The sequence below is a fragment of the Zosterops lateralis genome (genome assembly GCF_965231275.1).
Source record: "Zosterops lateralis genome assembly, contig: SUPER_6_unloc_1, whole genome shotgun sequence".
In the NCBI taxonomy this organism is placed as follows: Eukaryota; Metazoa; Chordata; class Aves; order Passeriformes; family Zosteropidae; genus Zosterops; species Zosterops lateralis.
This window is the reverse complement of record NW_028154616.1, coordinates 848,266-863,528: the sequence shown is the minus strand read 5'-3', so window position 1 is coordinate 863,528 and position 15,263 is coordinate 848,266. Positions and strand designations below refer to the sequence as shown.

The 15,263-nt window shown below is 37.7% G+C and overlaps 1 protein-coding gene across 3 annotated transcripts in view; it reads right to left on the bottom strand.

The window, feature by feature from the left end:
• Positions 1-15,263, bottom strand: part of METTL15 (methyltransferase 15, mitochondrial 12S rRNA N4-cytidine) — a 102,933-nt gene that overhangs the window by 53,982 nt on the left and 33,688 nt on the right. For all 3 annotated transcript variants that reach the window (XM_083885353.1, XM_083885352.1, XM_083885351.1), the window contains one exon: positions 10,515-10,651. In XM_083885353.1, coding sequence (XP_083741479.1) covers positions 10,515-10,651 — 137 coding nt within the window. The remainder of the gene's footprint in view (positions 1-10,514; positions 10,652-15,263) is intronic.

Here is a 15,263-nt window from a genome sequence, read left to right as displayed (position 1 = left end):
TGGAACTCGACACTATCCCGACCACCCATCCATGCCCAGCACAACTGGAGAAGACCCCTTCCCCCCCATCCCTGTGCATGATGCGGGGTGGTATAGAATAATATCCAGGTCCTGGCCATGCCCCTCCTGGCTACCACAAAAGTTAACCATCCTGGCTGAAACCAGGATATACTGTAAGAGAAATTGCCTAAACCAAAACTAAATTCAAAACTGATAAACATTAGTTAGCCACAAAACTTTATTTTTCACTTAGTATAAAACATATATCTTCTTAGATTTTCCTACTAAAATAATATGATTGAGCAGCTTATTCATGAGGACTCAGATCAAAATTACATCACTTTGTTTTCCTAAACCAATAACTTGTAAAAGGGATGTCCTGACTCATTTGAGTGTAATTGATATTAAATCTAGCACTGACCTATGGGAGGTTATGTATGAAAACAAAGCTCCAGTTTTATGACATGAAATTCTAAACTATTTTAATAATATAACTATCAGATAATTTTGTCAAAATAAAAAATATATACCATTATAAAGATTAATAGAATAAAATGAATAAATAAATACAATGAATCTTGAAGAACTGATTTCTATTGTATCATTGTCCAAATGTATCTATTGCTATAGAAAAGCTTTACTGGGAATGTCAGTATAACCACATGCCTTGAAACTAACACCATTATGTATATAAAGGCAGTATCCCAGCATAGTGTCTTGAAAGACACTTTACTACTTCTGGATATAAACAGTGCTGTTACAATCCACCACTGAGATGGGATAATTAAGGTGCTTGTTAAAGCCTTAGGTGGCTCTAACTTAGGTTAAAATCCTGGGGTGGATGAGAGGAAAATTACACTGAATTACTGATTTTATATATATTTATATACATATGTGTGTGTGTGTGTGTGTGCAGGTTGCAATGGAAAGGAGGTGTGGAGGGGGGAAGGAAGAAAGGCAGGGATGGGAGGGAGGGAGGGAGGGAGGGAGGGAGGAAGGAAGGAAGGAAGGGAGGAAGGGAGGAAGGGAGGAAGGGAGGAAGGGAGGAAGGGAGGAAGGGAGGAAGGGAGGAAGGGAGGAAGGGAGGAAGGGAGGAAGGGAGGAAGGAAGGAAGGAAGGAAGGAAGGAAGGAAGGAAGGAAGGAAGGAAGGAAGGAAGGAAGGAAGGAAGGAAGGAAGGAAGGATGGATTTAGACGGTTGGGAAGAAAGATATCACTACCCATGGATCCAGCTACAAGATTTAATTGTTGCAATTCAGATATCTGTAGGTTAAAGTGATGGTCGCTGTCTTGATCTGTCATGCTGTGGCAAGCCCATAAAACAAAGAGTTCAACAGGTTAATATGTGTTCAGGTTCAGGTGGGACTGTCCAAGAACCTCCCCTGGGGGATAGTTTTAATGCTGTGGATCATGCACAGTCCTCTGATAGAACCTCACAGAAATGAGTCTGGGGGTGCTTTGGTGGTCACTGGGGGCCACAGATGACATCTGTCTCATAACCTGGGGTGACCTTGGTTGACTGGTGATATGTGTATGAGCAGTTGCTTCCTTTCCCAATTTGTCACAGGGGGAATTTTTGTCTGGATGTGTTAACCAGGATGTGCTAACCAGATCTCATCTCCACCAGGTCAGGAGTTAATGCCTTCCTGTCACAAATTCCTCCTTTCTGTGCTTATCTCAAGTTCCTGCTGTGGTGGCTTTTCTCACGGCAAGTTCCTTCTGCAGCTTTGACAGTGTTTAAGACGGGCAACTGTATCATTTAAGTTCTTGTAAGAGCAAATAAGGACTTGTCCTTTATGCAATCAGTGCATGAAAAGTAAACTCAACTAATATTGGAAATGGTCTGTAGTCATCTCAAGACAAAGTGTTAGAAACACTTTCTGAACTTGAACTTACTAGACTACAGTCTACAGGTAAAAATTTTGCAGCCCATACAATGAATCAAAATCCATTACACCTGCAATGAAACAAAATCAAGAATTGCACATACAAATTATTTAATTACCGTTTTAAATGATGCAATGTTGCAGTGAAATTTCTGTAATTATGCTGTGTAAGAGAAGTCCAATACTAAGATCGCAAAATTAGTTAGGTAGGGAAAAAACCTCTTAGGTTGAGTCCAACCATCAGCTCAGCCCTGCCAAGTCCACCACTAAAACAAGTCACTATGTGCATCATCTACATAGCCTTTAAATCTCTCCAGGCAGGGCAGGATGAATCCACCACCTTAGGCTGGATTGTCAAACATTCCAGTGTTTGACAGCCCTTTCCAAGACAAAATTTTTCCTAATATCCAATCTAAACCTCTCCTGGTTCAACTTGAGGCTGTTTCCACTTGTCCTATGGTTATTACCTGGGAAAAGAGACTGGCTCACCTGTCTGCAACCTCCTTTCAGACAGTTGTAGAAAGCAGTAAGGTCCTCTCTGAGTCTCCTTTTCTCCAGGCTGAACACCCCCATCTCCTTCAGCCACCAGTCATAGGACTTTCTCTCTAGATCCCTCCCCAGCTCCATTCCCTTCTCTGGGTGTGATTCATTACCTCCATGTCTTTCTTGTAGTGAGGGGCCCAAAACTGTCTTAAGGTGCAGCTTTATCAGTGTTGAGTACAGGGGGGGCAATCACTTTCCTGGTCCTGCTGGCTACACAATTTCTGACAGGAGCCAGGATGCCACTGCCCTCCTAGGCCACCTGAGCACACACTGGCTCATGTTCAGCTGCTGTAGGCCAGCACCTCCAAGTCCTTTTCTGCAGGGAAGTTTTCCACTCTGCCCCCAGCTTGTAACACTGCAGCAAGTGGTTGTGACCCAAGTAATTCATTTTGTTGACCTTCATACAACTGTCCTTGGCCCAGCAATCCACTCTGTCCAAATCCCTCTGTAGAATCTTCCTATTCTCCAGAAGATCAACACTCCCACTCAACTTGGTGCTGTCAGCTGACTGAGAGTGCCCTCAACCCTCTTGTCCAGATCATCTATAAAGATATTAAAAGGCCCAAAAGCTGAGCCCTGGGGAACACAGCTCATAACCAGGCACCTGCTAATCTAACTTCAGGCACCACAACTCTCTGGGCCCAGCCATCCAGCCAGTTTTTACCCAGACACGAATACATCTGTGCAAGCCATGAGCAGCAAATTCTCCAGGAGAATTCTGTGGGAACAGTGCCAAAGGCTTTACTAAAGTCCAGAAAAATGACATGGCATAGCCTTTCCCTTGACATGGCTTTGAGAAAGCACTAAAGGAAAAGATATCCAACAAAGTGAATAGCCAGTTGTCTTGTACATGTTTTCTGGGTCGGGCAATTTTGAATTTAATGTTTAGATACAGAAATATGTTTGGCCTTCCCATTCAAATCTTTTGGGAAACAAAATAAATGTCAGCAAATTAATATTAATGACATTTGAGGGTCTTTTTACTACTCTCAATTTAATTTTTCCACTACATATTTAAGGTAACTCACTTATTTTGATGCCTGCATTCGAGAGACAGACATATGTTGACAAACATGGAGAATTCTTTAGAAAGAAATAACCTTACAGGTAACTAATTAAGTATACTTATATGTAGTCAAGGCACCATTCCAATGAATATGCCTTGATTGCACGTTAATTGTATTTCTTACACAGTACAGTTAAAAGTTAAATAAAAATAACATATAGCAAGAAGAGCACTGATGCATTATACTCAGCTACAATTCATAACCACATAAAAAAAGCTTATTGAAATTGAAAAAAAAAAAAAAGGTCTGTTTTTTTCTAGAATTGGTGTTCTGGGTTGACGGTGCCACCTATCCCATATCGTGGACTACCTTGTTATGTCTAGCAGCTGTCCCATGCCCCTCCCCGCCCTTTCAGGGAGGGGGCTGGGACTATTTTGTTGTTGGCTCGGCTGGCACTTTTCTCTCTCTCTGGGCTGGCTTCGCTTCACTTGCCGCTGTCTTTTTTCTTTCCGCTGCTTAGTTTTCGCTGTTTCCGTTTTTTTTCTTTCCTTTCCCTTTCTTCCCACCCCCCCTCCCCCCCTCCCTTTTTTGAAGTTTTGGACCAGCACCGGATCTGACCTGACCTGAGAAGTCTGAGGATCTCCGGGGCCCGCAAAAGAAGCTCTGCGCCCTCCGCCTCACAGTAACCTGAGGGTTTTTTTTTCCTTTTCCCTTGTGTCGGGGGGTGTATTTTCATTTGTCAATAAACCGTTTTTTTCCACTTTGTTCAAGAAATTCCTTCCCAAACCCAGGGCTGGGGGAGGGGTGGTAGAGGTTTTGTTATTAGGGGATTCCTTTGGAGGTTCTCCCCTAATTCATCCTAAACCAGGACAATTGGGGAAAAAATCTATTTTCCCCAGAGCATTCTATGCACAGTTGATCTATCACATTTTTTCTGCAAACTTTGTGTAACTCTGAAAGCAAAATCCACAAGCACCCTCACACTTCAAAATCACTTTAAAACTATATTAAAATGGTATTTAAATTGTATGAGGAATTCTATACTATTTCTCCATTCTTTCAGGGCACAATTTCTTATTCTGCTCAGAGAATTACAAAGCATGCATTTTTTCCTCTACATTGGCTTTCCATGAGTTTCTCATATTTAAAAATTTTCAATTATATTGGTTAATTGCCAGATTTCAGCTACCTCTCTAGCCTTTTCCTTTCAGTGGGCGTGAAAGGGTTTACTTGTAATATATACTGCTACTGACTGAATTTTATCTTGTTCTCCTGGATTCTCAGCAGCAATTCCCAAGTTAGTGGCCTCCCCAGAAAGCAAGTCAAAGGATTCCCACCCACACACTGAATATCTAACAGACCCTGACCCATTTTCTCCTTATTAAAGCAGCATTACATATTTAAAAAAATAAAAATAATAAACAGTGACACTAAATGAATGTGAGCATTGCAGCTGGAACTCTACCCTCTTCAGATTTAAGTTCTGACAAAATTGCTATCAAAAAATAGAGACACATTTAAAATACAAACATCAAATATATTTTTCTTCAGTTTTCTCCTCCAGTGATTATTACTCCAGCTATCTTTCAGTTAAATACATGGAGGATTTAATTTACAAGTTCTGAATATAGAAAAACCCCTTAATTTAGCCATATTTATCTCCTCTTGCCACAATATCTTTGGGCATATTTCACAGAATCGTGGAATTGTTAGGGTTGGAGAGATCTCTAGAGATTTCATTTACAAGTTCTGAATACAGAAAAGTCCCTTAATTTAGCCATATTTATCTCCTCTTGCCACAATATCTTTGGGCATATTTCACAGAATCACAGAATTGCTAGGGTTAGAGGGACCTCTGGAGATCATCCAGTCCAACTGCCCTGCCAAGACAAGGGTCAACTGAAGCAGGTGTCACAGGAACTTGTCCATGAATATTTTAAATGTCTCCAAGGGGAGAGTCCACAACTTCCCTGGTCAGCCTGTTGCAGTGCTCTGCCACCCTTAACATAAAGAAGTTCTTCCTCATGTTGAGGTGGAACTTTTTGTGGTTTAGTTTATGGCCATTGCTCCTTGTCTGGTCACTGGGCACCACTGAAAAATCTGGCACCACTCTCTTCACACCTGCATATTTATGTGCATTGATGACTCTCAGACTTAACAGGCCCAGCTCCTGCAGTCTTTCCTCATAACAGATGCTCCATACCCTACACTTGCCTCATTAGGCTTCTCTCTGCCCAGCTCTCCAGCCTATACAGGTCCTCCTGAATGGGAGCACAGCCTGCAGGTGTATCAGCCACCAAGCCCCCAGATCCGTATTGTGAGCAAATTTGCTTAGGATGCATCCTATCCCTCCGTCCAGGCCATGAATAAACAGGCTGACTAGACCCAGAATTGATCCCTGGGGAACGTCCCTGAGCATAGGCCTCCAACTGAATTCTACTCCTCCGACTGTGACCCTCTGAGTTCTGCCTTCAGCCAGGTTTTGATCTGCCTCACTGTACATCCCTATAACCCATATTTCCTGAGCTTACCTACGAGGCTGTCATGAGAGAGTGTCAAAAGCCTTGCTGAAGTCAAGGAAGACATCACTCTCATTGACGCATCTTGTCATGCCATCATAAAAGGCTATCAGATTGGTCAAGCATGATTTCCCCTTGGTGAATCCATACTTACTAATCCTGATTAACTTCTTTTCTTCTGAATGCTTTGTGATGGCCTCAAGAATGATCTGATCGCCTTTCCAGAGAGTTTCTCAAATTCTCCCTTTTGCCCTTTTTGAATCTGGGAGTAACATTGCCCTTCCTCCAGTCACCAGGCATGTCTCCCATTCTCCATGTTCAAAGATGATGGAGAGTGGCAGAGCAACATCTGCCAGCTCCCTCAGCACCCATGGGTGCATTCCACCAGGGCACATGGATTTATGGGTGTTAAGTTGGTATAACTTGTCTCTAACCCAATCCTCTACAACCAAGGGGAAATTCTCCTTTCTCTGGCCTTTCTCTCTTTCTCTGAAAAATTAGATGAGAAGATGCCTTGGTTTTAGGCTGAAAGTATTTTGTGAGCTATGGTAATAGATTGTAATATTTTCTACTTTAAATCATGGAAAAAACATGCATTGGGGAGAGTATTCAAATTGTAGATATAAGCAAAGGCATTTGTGATGGACTAGGTAAATACTGAAGTAACTGTGATCTTATGAGATGCTTGAACAGAGAGAAAGGAGATGAAAATGAAGATCTGCCCTTAGAAAGAGAAAAGATCTCTGTTCCTAGAGATGAAGAAAAACCTTTACTTTTGAAATTGTTTATCAATTCCTTGCTTTTGGAATAATTTAAAATTATACCCCATGAGTATTCATGATCTATATTGCAGCAATGGGAAGGGTGTGATATGGGAGGGACTTCACAAATGCAGATTCCCGGGCAGTTGTTTTTGTGAGTTAAAAGCCACAAGCGGACTGTTCTTTCTTGGGGAAAGTTCCATGGCAGACTAGAAGAGACCTCTCCCTAAATGAACTGATGAAAGACTATTTTTTAAGTGGTAAACTAACCTAGAGTTCCCAATTTTGTCTCTATGCACTGTCTGTGAGAAAGGAAAGGAAACTTATGGGGAGAGGGTTTTGAAGGTTTTATTCTGATTCTTATTTATTTTTTCTTTCTTGTAGTTTTATTAATAAACCTGTCTTTATTCCCTTTTAAGTTTTGAGCCTGCTTTGCTTCTCTCCTAATCCTATCTCACAGCGGAAAAAGAGTTCTAGTAGGCACTCAAACCACTACACTAATTTTGGGAAACAAAAATAGGCAAACGTGAAACCACTACACTCATTCACCACTAACATTTTAGTCTCTCACACTACCCTTTTTAAACTTCATATGATTGGTGATTGCCCAGTCCTCTTATGTGTTCAGCTTTCCCTGCAGGGCCTTTCTGCCTTCCAGGGAATCGGCAGCTCCTTCCAATTTTGCATCATCTGTGAACTTATTTAGTATCCTGTCAAGTCCTGCACCCAAGCCCTTTACCAAGATGCTGAAGACCACAGGGCTAAAGATGGAGCCATGTGGAACCTCACTGTTGACCATTCACCAGCCTGATGTCACCCTATTCAGTATAGGTCCTTGCACCCAATCTGTGAGCCTGTGACCCATTGCATGATGAGTTTATCCAGCTGCAGAATGGGCATTTTATGCAGAAGAATATGGTGAGACAGTATCAAAAACTTTACTGAAATCCAAAAAAATTACATCAACAAAGAAAGCCACATAGTGAATAACAATCAGAACTATATGATTTTACTAAGATTATTGTCATCTAACCAGAATAAGCAATAACAATTAACACACTCAATAGTCTCATTTAAGTAGGAAAAAAACCAGCAAGAGAAAATTCAATTGAAGTATGACTTTCAGTTTGCCCATTGCATTTATGGTTTCAGATAGTGGGAATCAGATTTTACTGGTTATGTTATACAACATCATCTTCCCCAACTTTGTGCTGTCACCTCCAAAGCAAATGAACCATTCAGCAAGTCAAATAACCTTTCCTTAAATAGCAGCACTAAACAGAAGAGGTGAAAAAAAAGCATAGAACAGAAAAAAGTGGAGGATGCTTATATTTCTGTTTTGAATTTATTCAGTGAAGTACATCTAAGGCAATGCTTCTTACAGAAGGGATGGCCCTGCATTTCTCTTGGACTGCAACTGCATGCTGCCATTGCCATTTTTAAGATGGCACAAATATTTCCGTTGCTTCCTGGTGAGCCAGGCAACTATTTAATTTGAGAATAGACCTGACCAGATACTGACCAGATACAGATGTCAACTGGATTATTCCCCTGAGCTTCTGATGCCCACGCAGATTTGAATTGAACTGATACAAGATTTCATTCTAACACGGTGCAGAAAATAGACAATAAAATCCCATCATGTTAGATCAACTATCTTTTAATGAATACTGAAAAAAATCCATTTATAAAAGCTCCATATTTCAGAAGTAAATCCCTTATACTCAACTGATTTGTAAGCAAACACTAACTTCACTTGTTTATAAATTACATACTTATACCTCCTTTCTCCTTTTAATTTGGCAATGGTTTATGCAACTGACTTCCAGGGAAAGCAGATTAATAACTAGCACATATAGAACATTCTTTTGCCATAAATTTTACCACAAACTATTATAGGAAAAGATAATACTTACCTCATGGAAAAGGACTCATCTGTTCTTTCTAATAGGAGAGATGGAAAATGAGGGAAAACACCAGAGCAAATAAGAATATGGCTCTGTATCCTACAATACATATCCAGGTGACATGCAGCTATCTTTCAATGATTAAGATTTTTCACCAATGACACTATGTTTTTTAAGAATCCACTTCATTCTAAGGATAACTTGCATCCATAAAGGTAGACACCATAATCAAAAATAAGAACTAGGTGACTTCCTTCACTATTAAATCATAGTAAGTTATATCAACTGCTATACATAGTTCATCTTTTCTAAGCAAGTAGAAAATTACTGATGTCAATTATTGGCAGAAGAATACCCAACACTACTAAAATCTCTCCATCTATCTAATAATACACCAGAGAAACAAACTTTTCACATGCAGGTTTGCATAGGATACTTTTAGATAAACTTATATTGAGTCAGAGGACTTGTTATTTTTACGTTGTGTGAATGTTTCAAAACGACTGGGGTTTTTTTATGACACAAAGAACAGAAGACTTTACAACTCCCATGACATTTGGCAGAACACGTTTGCAGGCTTAGTTTAAAAGAAAATGGACTTTCCTTGACAATATTCTCCACAGCATTCTGTCAAAAAGAGCATTCTCTGGAGAAGTAACAGTGGAGAGAGGAATTCCACCAATTTGTAAGTATACATTGCATGTCACTTCAGCCCAAAAAGAACTGAAAATTTAGATAAATATAGGTCAGTGGTCTTACAGACTAGGATGGCTGGAAACTGCTATGCTGTCTTGACACATGCTTGCATTTCTGCCACTGGATCTCTGTCAAACACACTTGAAGAAAGGAATGCACAGTCTAGCCATTTATCTTACAAAAGTTGAGGAATATCCTCTGCGTTGCTTAAATATTCCTGCTGCCTTAAAACTTCTTTTTATGTGGGAAAACATGACTAAACAATCAGGTGTTTTTTAATCTGTCTCTTCTAGATTTCTTCTTACTGGAAATATTTGCTTTTCTTTATGTTAAAGCTCTCTTGAAATAACGTTTTCAACCTGACAGTGAGTATTCTCTCCTTACTAACTTACCTAAATTTCTTAAGTCTTGATTACTGCATATTATTTAATTTTGTATGTACAATTTTTTACTTCTTGGTTAGATCTGAAAATTTGACTTTCTGAAAATTCATATTCAACGCTATATATTGCACACTTTTGCACAAATGCACTGATGTTCTGACTGGGTTCTTTCTTGAATTAAATAAAGGAACAAGAACTTTGCATCACTGAAAAAGATGTAAAAATTTGCACTTAGCAATTGTTCATTTAGCAAATTCAGCACTCTTATTTAAAAAGAAAATTGAAGCATAAGCTATACACTGAAATTGTAGCTTATTAAATTGTTCAGTAGTTTCTGAAGCCAGTGGCAAAATACTTAGCAAACCTAATACTGAATAACAATTATTTTGGGTTTTTTTAAATTAAAATATTCATAATCCATATTTAAATGACCCAATTACTTTAAACATATTATTCCATCATTTTTGTGAAATAAGTACCACAAATATATGTTTTTGTACTAGTATGCAATCAGAATCACCTCAATGCAAGCAGAACACATGAATCATTTTTAAATCTATTTTTAAGTACAAAATTAGCTACTTGATGCATGCTTTAAAAATACACATGTAACTCCAAAAACCTAAGAAGAAGCTGCATGGAAATACTCATAAACAAATTGAACTGGATCTCCTATTCAACAGGGTACATACAGCATAGAATGCTACTCTACAATAAGTTATTAAAAACTATAAAAATATATTAAATTATATATAAAATACCAAAGTACCAACCCTACCTCAACCATATATAAGACAGGAGAAGACAACTTACGGGTAGGCTTCTGAAAGCTGCTGAGCTATTTTATAAGCTGTGGGATCCCTGTCTAGTGCATACACGGTGATGCCGCTGGCTTTCTCTAAAAGAGCTGTTGTGTGACCTCCAGCTCCAAACGTCATATCGAGGAACCGCTGTGGAGGGAAAACACAAACAACTTTTTCCTTAGAGCAGCAATAAACTGGTGGTTGATGTAAAACTTGTTTTGAAGATCTCCCTCATGTACTAGAGGAAAACATACCATTGCATTTTCGGAAATATTTTTGTGTATTTCAGAATTGCAATTATGTCAGAATAATCTTTTACCAAAAAAAAACAAAAACAAAAACAAAAACACCCACACCCACACAAAAAAACCCACCCTTCTGGAAAAGGCTGCTGATTCCCGGCCACATTGTGGAAGAGAATATCTGGAGCTAACAGTTTGCCTGCAAAGACAGGAGACTAAGGAACTGGTGAGCAGATTCCAATTGGTCCCAGCTTAAGAAAGGAAGGAAGATGATGAAAGGCAGCTGAGATAAGACTCTAAAGGTGAACACTGCTCTCCTGACAGCCCTGCAGTTTCTGTGGATTCATTCTAGAGAGGTTTCCACAGTCAGCATCTGTGTGACCAACAGGCTGACCAGGAGGCTTTGCTCCTGAGACCTTCTAAAGGAACAGTGACTTGGGACACAGTCAGCCACCCTGAACAAGGACAGGTTGGGCTATATAAGCCCACTAAGGGGACAAAATGAGTAGAACTAAACGCTGTGTTAAGTCTTCTTTTACCTATAAAAGAGCAGTAGTATTTCTAGAAGCTGCCCTATGCCCCTTCCTCTTTTGTCCTAACAACACTGGCATTTGACTGATTAAAAATCAGGAACTATTTTTGTTGACAGAAGTAACTGCCTCTTCACTTAACAATGCAGTAGTTCTATGACTGCAATTCTACTTAGGAAATCTTTTCTTTTCAAATCACTCAGTAACTATTTATAATTCCATAGTCTAGGTAAAGCATACTGAAGCACAGAAAGAAAAAGATTTTTTTTTTCCTTTATGACAATGAATCTAAACCAAAGTACAAATGCGACTTGCTCTCTGCACCTTGGTATCCCCATAAGTCTTTTCTCTCAGTGATTGAACTGACCTCTGTTGACTGGGAGAAACTCAAGCTAAACTTGAAAAACAAATTCTCCATTTACTTCAATATAAATATCTGCATGGGTTTTTTCCCCGCTTCTCAGATTATTTTTATGTGAAACAGGTTTTGAAGACTACTATTCAGCTACAATCACATTAAATAGAGATTTCTACGAACGAAACTTATTCTCAAAAATTGTATACTACAAGGGTAAGCACCTCTCAAGTAAAATTTTCCAATTTAACTCTTGAAAGAACTAAGATTCAGCCACAAATTCCTTTGGATACGAACAGAAACTCAAAGGCAATGAAGACCCAAACCTTTTCTAGAAATGTTTTTTAGCAAACCTGAAAATGTATAAATTAAAATCCCAAAACAACAACAACAACAACAACAACAATAATAATAATAATAAAATACTTTTGAGACTAATAATATAACTCTACTGTGGCTGAAAGTAAGGGCAAATTATGATCTTTTAAGATCATTAGGCTGCATTATTTAACACAATTTCTTTGTGCTATACTATCATGTTTCTAAGCTTATACTCTAGAAGCAAAAGCTTCCTACAATATTTTACAAAGTTAATGAAGGAAACAAAATTTAGTTGGGTGATTACCCAATATAAAATTGCATCACTCATATGAAAAAATAAAGCACTGACCCAGAATTTTTTGCAAGCAGTATCTGTAAGACAAACCTATGTTACATAGGACATACCACCCATACTATATAAATGCTCCCACTATCTATTTAAGCATTCCGATTTATCTTCCACCATAACAAAATCAAAAGTATCCTCATCAAAACCAATTAATAAACACAAAACTGAAACAATTAAAAATGTGGTTGCTTCTTTAACACCACAGTTCAGTTGTGTTCAGTTGAACATAAGAATTTAGCTGGATATTAAATATTCTTGCACATGCTAAAAATTCCAAGCATTTTCTCTGTAGATTTTCACATACCACTAAAATTCAGAGAAGTTCTCTTATGACAAAGATTCCAATCAGTTTGGGCTTTCTTTGCATTTTACTGTTACTTCTACTACACCTGTAAAAATCCAATACTGGCTGTGGAGTAGGATATTAAATTAGCTATTCTTTTATTATTAGCCTTCAGTGAAAATTATTACTATAAAAATGTAATTTTTAACTCCGCATTTAACTTAGAAAATTGCAAAAATGCACACAAATTCTAGAAAATATAATTTTCTTAACTTACTTTTAAAATTTTCAGGGTGTATTTGTTATGCTTTGATTTCCACTCAAGTTATTTCCATTTAATCCTTACCAGAAGTAATGTACACAAGCAATAAACAGACCTCTAATTTTTATATTCTAGTTCTGTAGGGAAATCCATTTAGAAAAATCCCTCTAGAAATATGTGAAGGAGCAACAGAAAATTAAAACCACCTTTTTATATTTTTTTTGCATAAGATTAACCCACTCAGAAATGCACTCAAAAAACTTAATCACAGGAGTCTCAAGTGTCATTTAGGATTGCACTTATTCTGCAGCAACGCATTACAATCAAAACCAATCTAAATTACATCACAATTCCTCTTGGGGAAAAAAGTTTAATCAGCATGAGTCAGGTATTCATGGTTGGGTTTGGTTGATTTGTTTAAAAAACCAAACAAATGGTCTTATTCTTTTTCATAGCTAGAAAACTAGAACAAAAATTTTCACACCCATCAGTATTGTCTTTCCTAAAACAGACCTGCGGTATTGGCAAGAAGAGTCACAGAAAGTACAGGAATTGTCAGAAGAGCTACTACTATCTTTACAATAAAATACTTTGGAATAATAATTTTATTCCACTTAAACTCACTAGTAACATGATTTCCAGAAGATAGCCTTTTCGCACTAATATGTTTAACTATTTGTTTATTTCTTGCATATCTGTTTGTCTTCTAAATATCTAACTCTTCTTTGGTCATCTCTAGAAAGTATTGAACAGATTCAAGATCTGTCTTTCACCAACACTTCTATACTCTAGAAGTCCTTTGTTTCATCATGTTTGAACAGCAGAATAGGAAAGGATAAATTAGGCATCTTTTTGGCCAAATCTCCAGACAATTTTGCTTTCTTAAGCAATATGTAACACTGAGGTTTTTATTTCCAGATGAATTTTTGAAGATCTTATAGCTCATTCAAGAATACTTACATTTTAATAGTCTCACCTTTCCTCACAGATTTCTGCCTCTGCTGCTTTTCATTTTAAATTTAATAAACTTTAAGCTTGACAAGGCCTTTATACACGCTGCTTATTAATGAACAATACAGAAGGTCTTGAAAGTAAACAACAACAAAAAAATACCAGGAATGCAAAGGAGAGGAGAAAAACGATAGGGGTCATTGTACCATGACATAATGACAAACTCTCAATATTGTAACAGCATTGAAAAGCTTTAGTTAAGAATCCATGCAAGCACCTACTGTGAATGAACACATGCTCAATGAATTCCACTGCCCTTTCTGAAAGAACAAACACAAACCAACCAAACTTTTAAGCAACAGTAGACATGATCTGAAATCTGAGAGCACTACATAAAGGAGGATATAGCTCTGATTCAACACACATTCAATTCCTCATAATCTAGCTGTTCCACTCAAAAGCTACACTTTGCATCTAGAGCCTAAAAAAATAACTACCAATTTAAGTTATCAAATAGAATGATTATGATATTAACATGACCATTTCGGAGCACCGAGCAGATTTGAAATTAATCACTGTAATACCCTGCTTCATAATATGCTTCTTATATCCATCCACCTTTCATGCCTGAAATAAAAGATGTATCTTTTTTTTTCTTCCTCTTTCTCTCTTGCCTACTAGTTTTTAATCAAATAAAATTAAATGACATTTTATCCTCCTGGTCCTATAAATACTGGAAAAGATGATTACATGAATTTCTCCTGCAATGACTCACCATTCCATTGTTAAGTTATGATAGTTCTATTAGAGTCCCCTTGGGAATTTTATAATCAGTTTGTGATTGTACATTTTAGAAACCATTTGGCTCTTTCATGACATATAGATAGCAACTAACAAAAATTTCACAGCTTTCATTTTAGAACTCACTCTAGTATAGTTAGAGAGATACAAAGAGTTTGAGTTCTCCATTTTAGTATACAAGAATTTTTACTAAAAAGCTCTCATAATAAATATCTCTTAAGCATTTCATTTTACTATGATTGATCTGTAATTCCTCTAATGATTATGTTCCACATTTAATAAGTTTACTCCACAACACTTAATAGCTTTTGTGATTATTTTTCCTTTGCTGTGTAACAAAATGGGATTGAAGACGTTACACAAAATTGAAACTCAAATATGACACATAAATTGAACCTACATAATACTAAGTTTAAAAAACTCACTATTGCAGAATTTTTCCACTCTCCTCTTTCTTTCTTTTTTAAAGGCAAGAACTTTATACCCTTTTTCAAGTAATTTGATCCTTTAGATGTACAACTTTATTTTCCCCTACTAACCTTATTTATCTCAAGCACTCCATCAGATGACCTTTCAAAAATGTTTTTTTCTTCCTCTCACAACCCTGACATTGTCTGAAACAGGACTTCAACATATTGGACAATATCTCCAAGAGACTTTGGCAA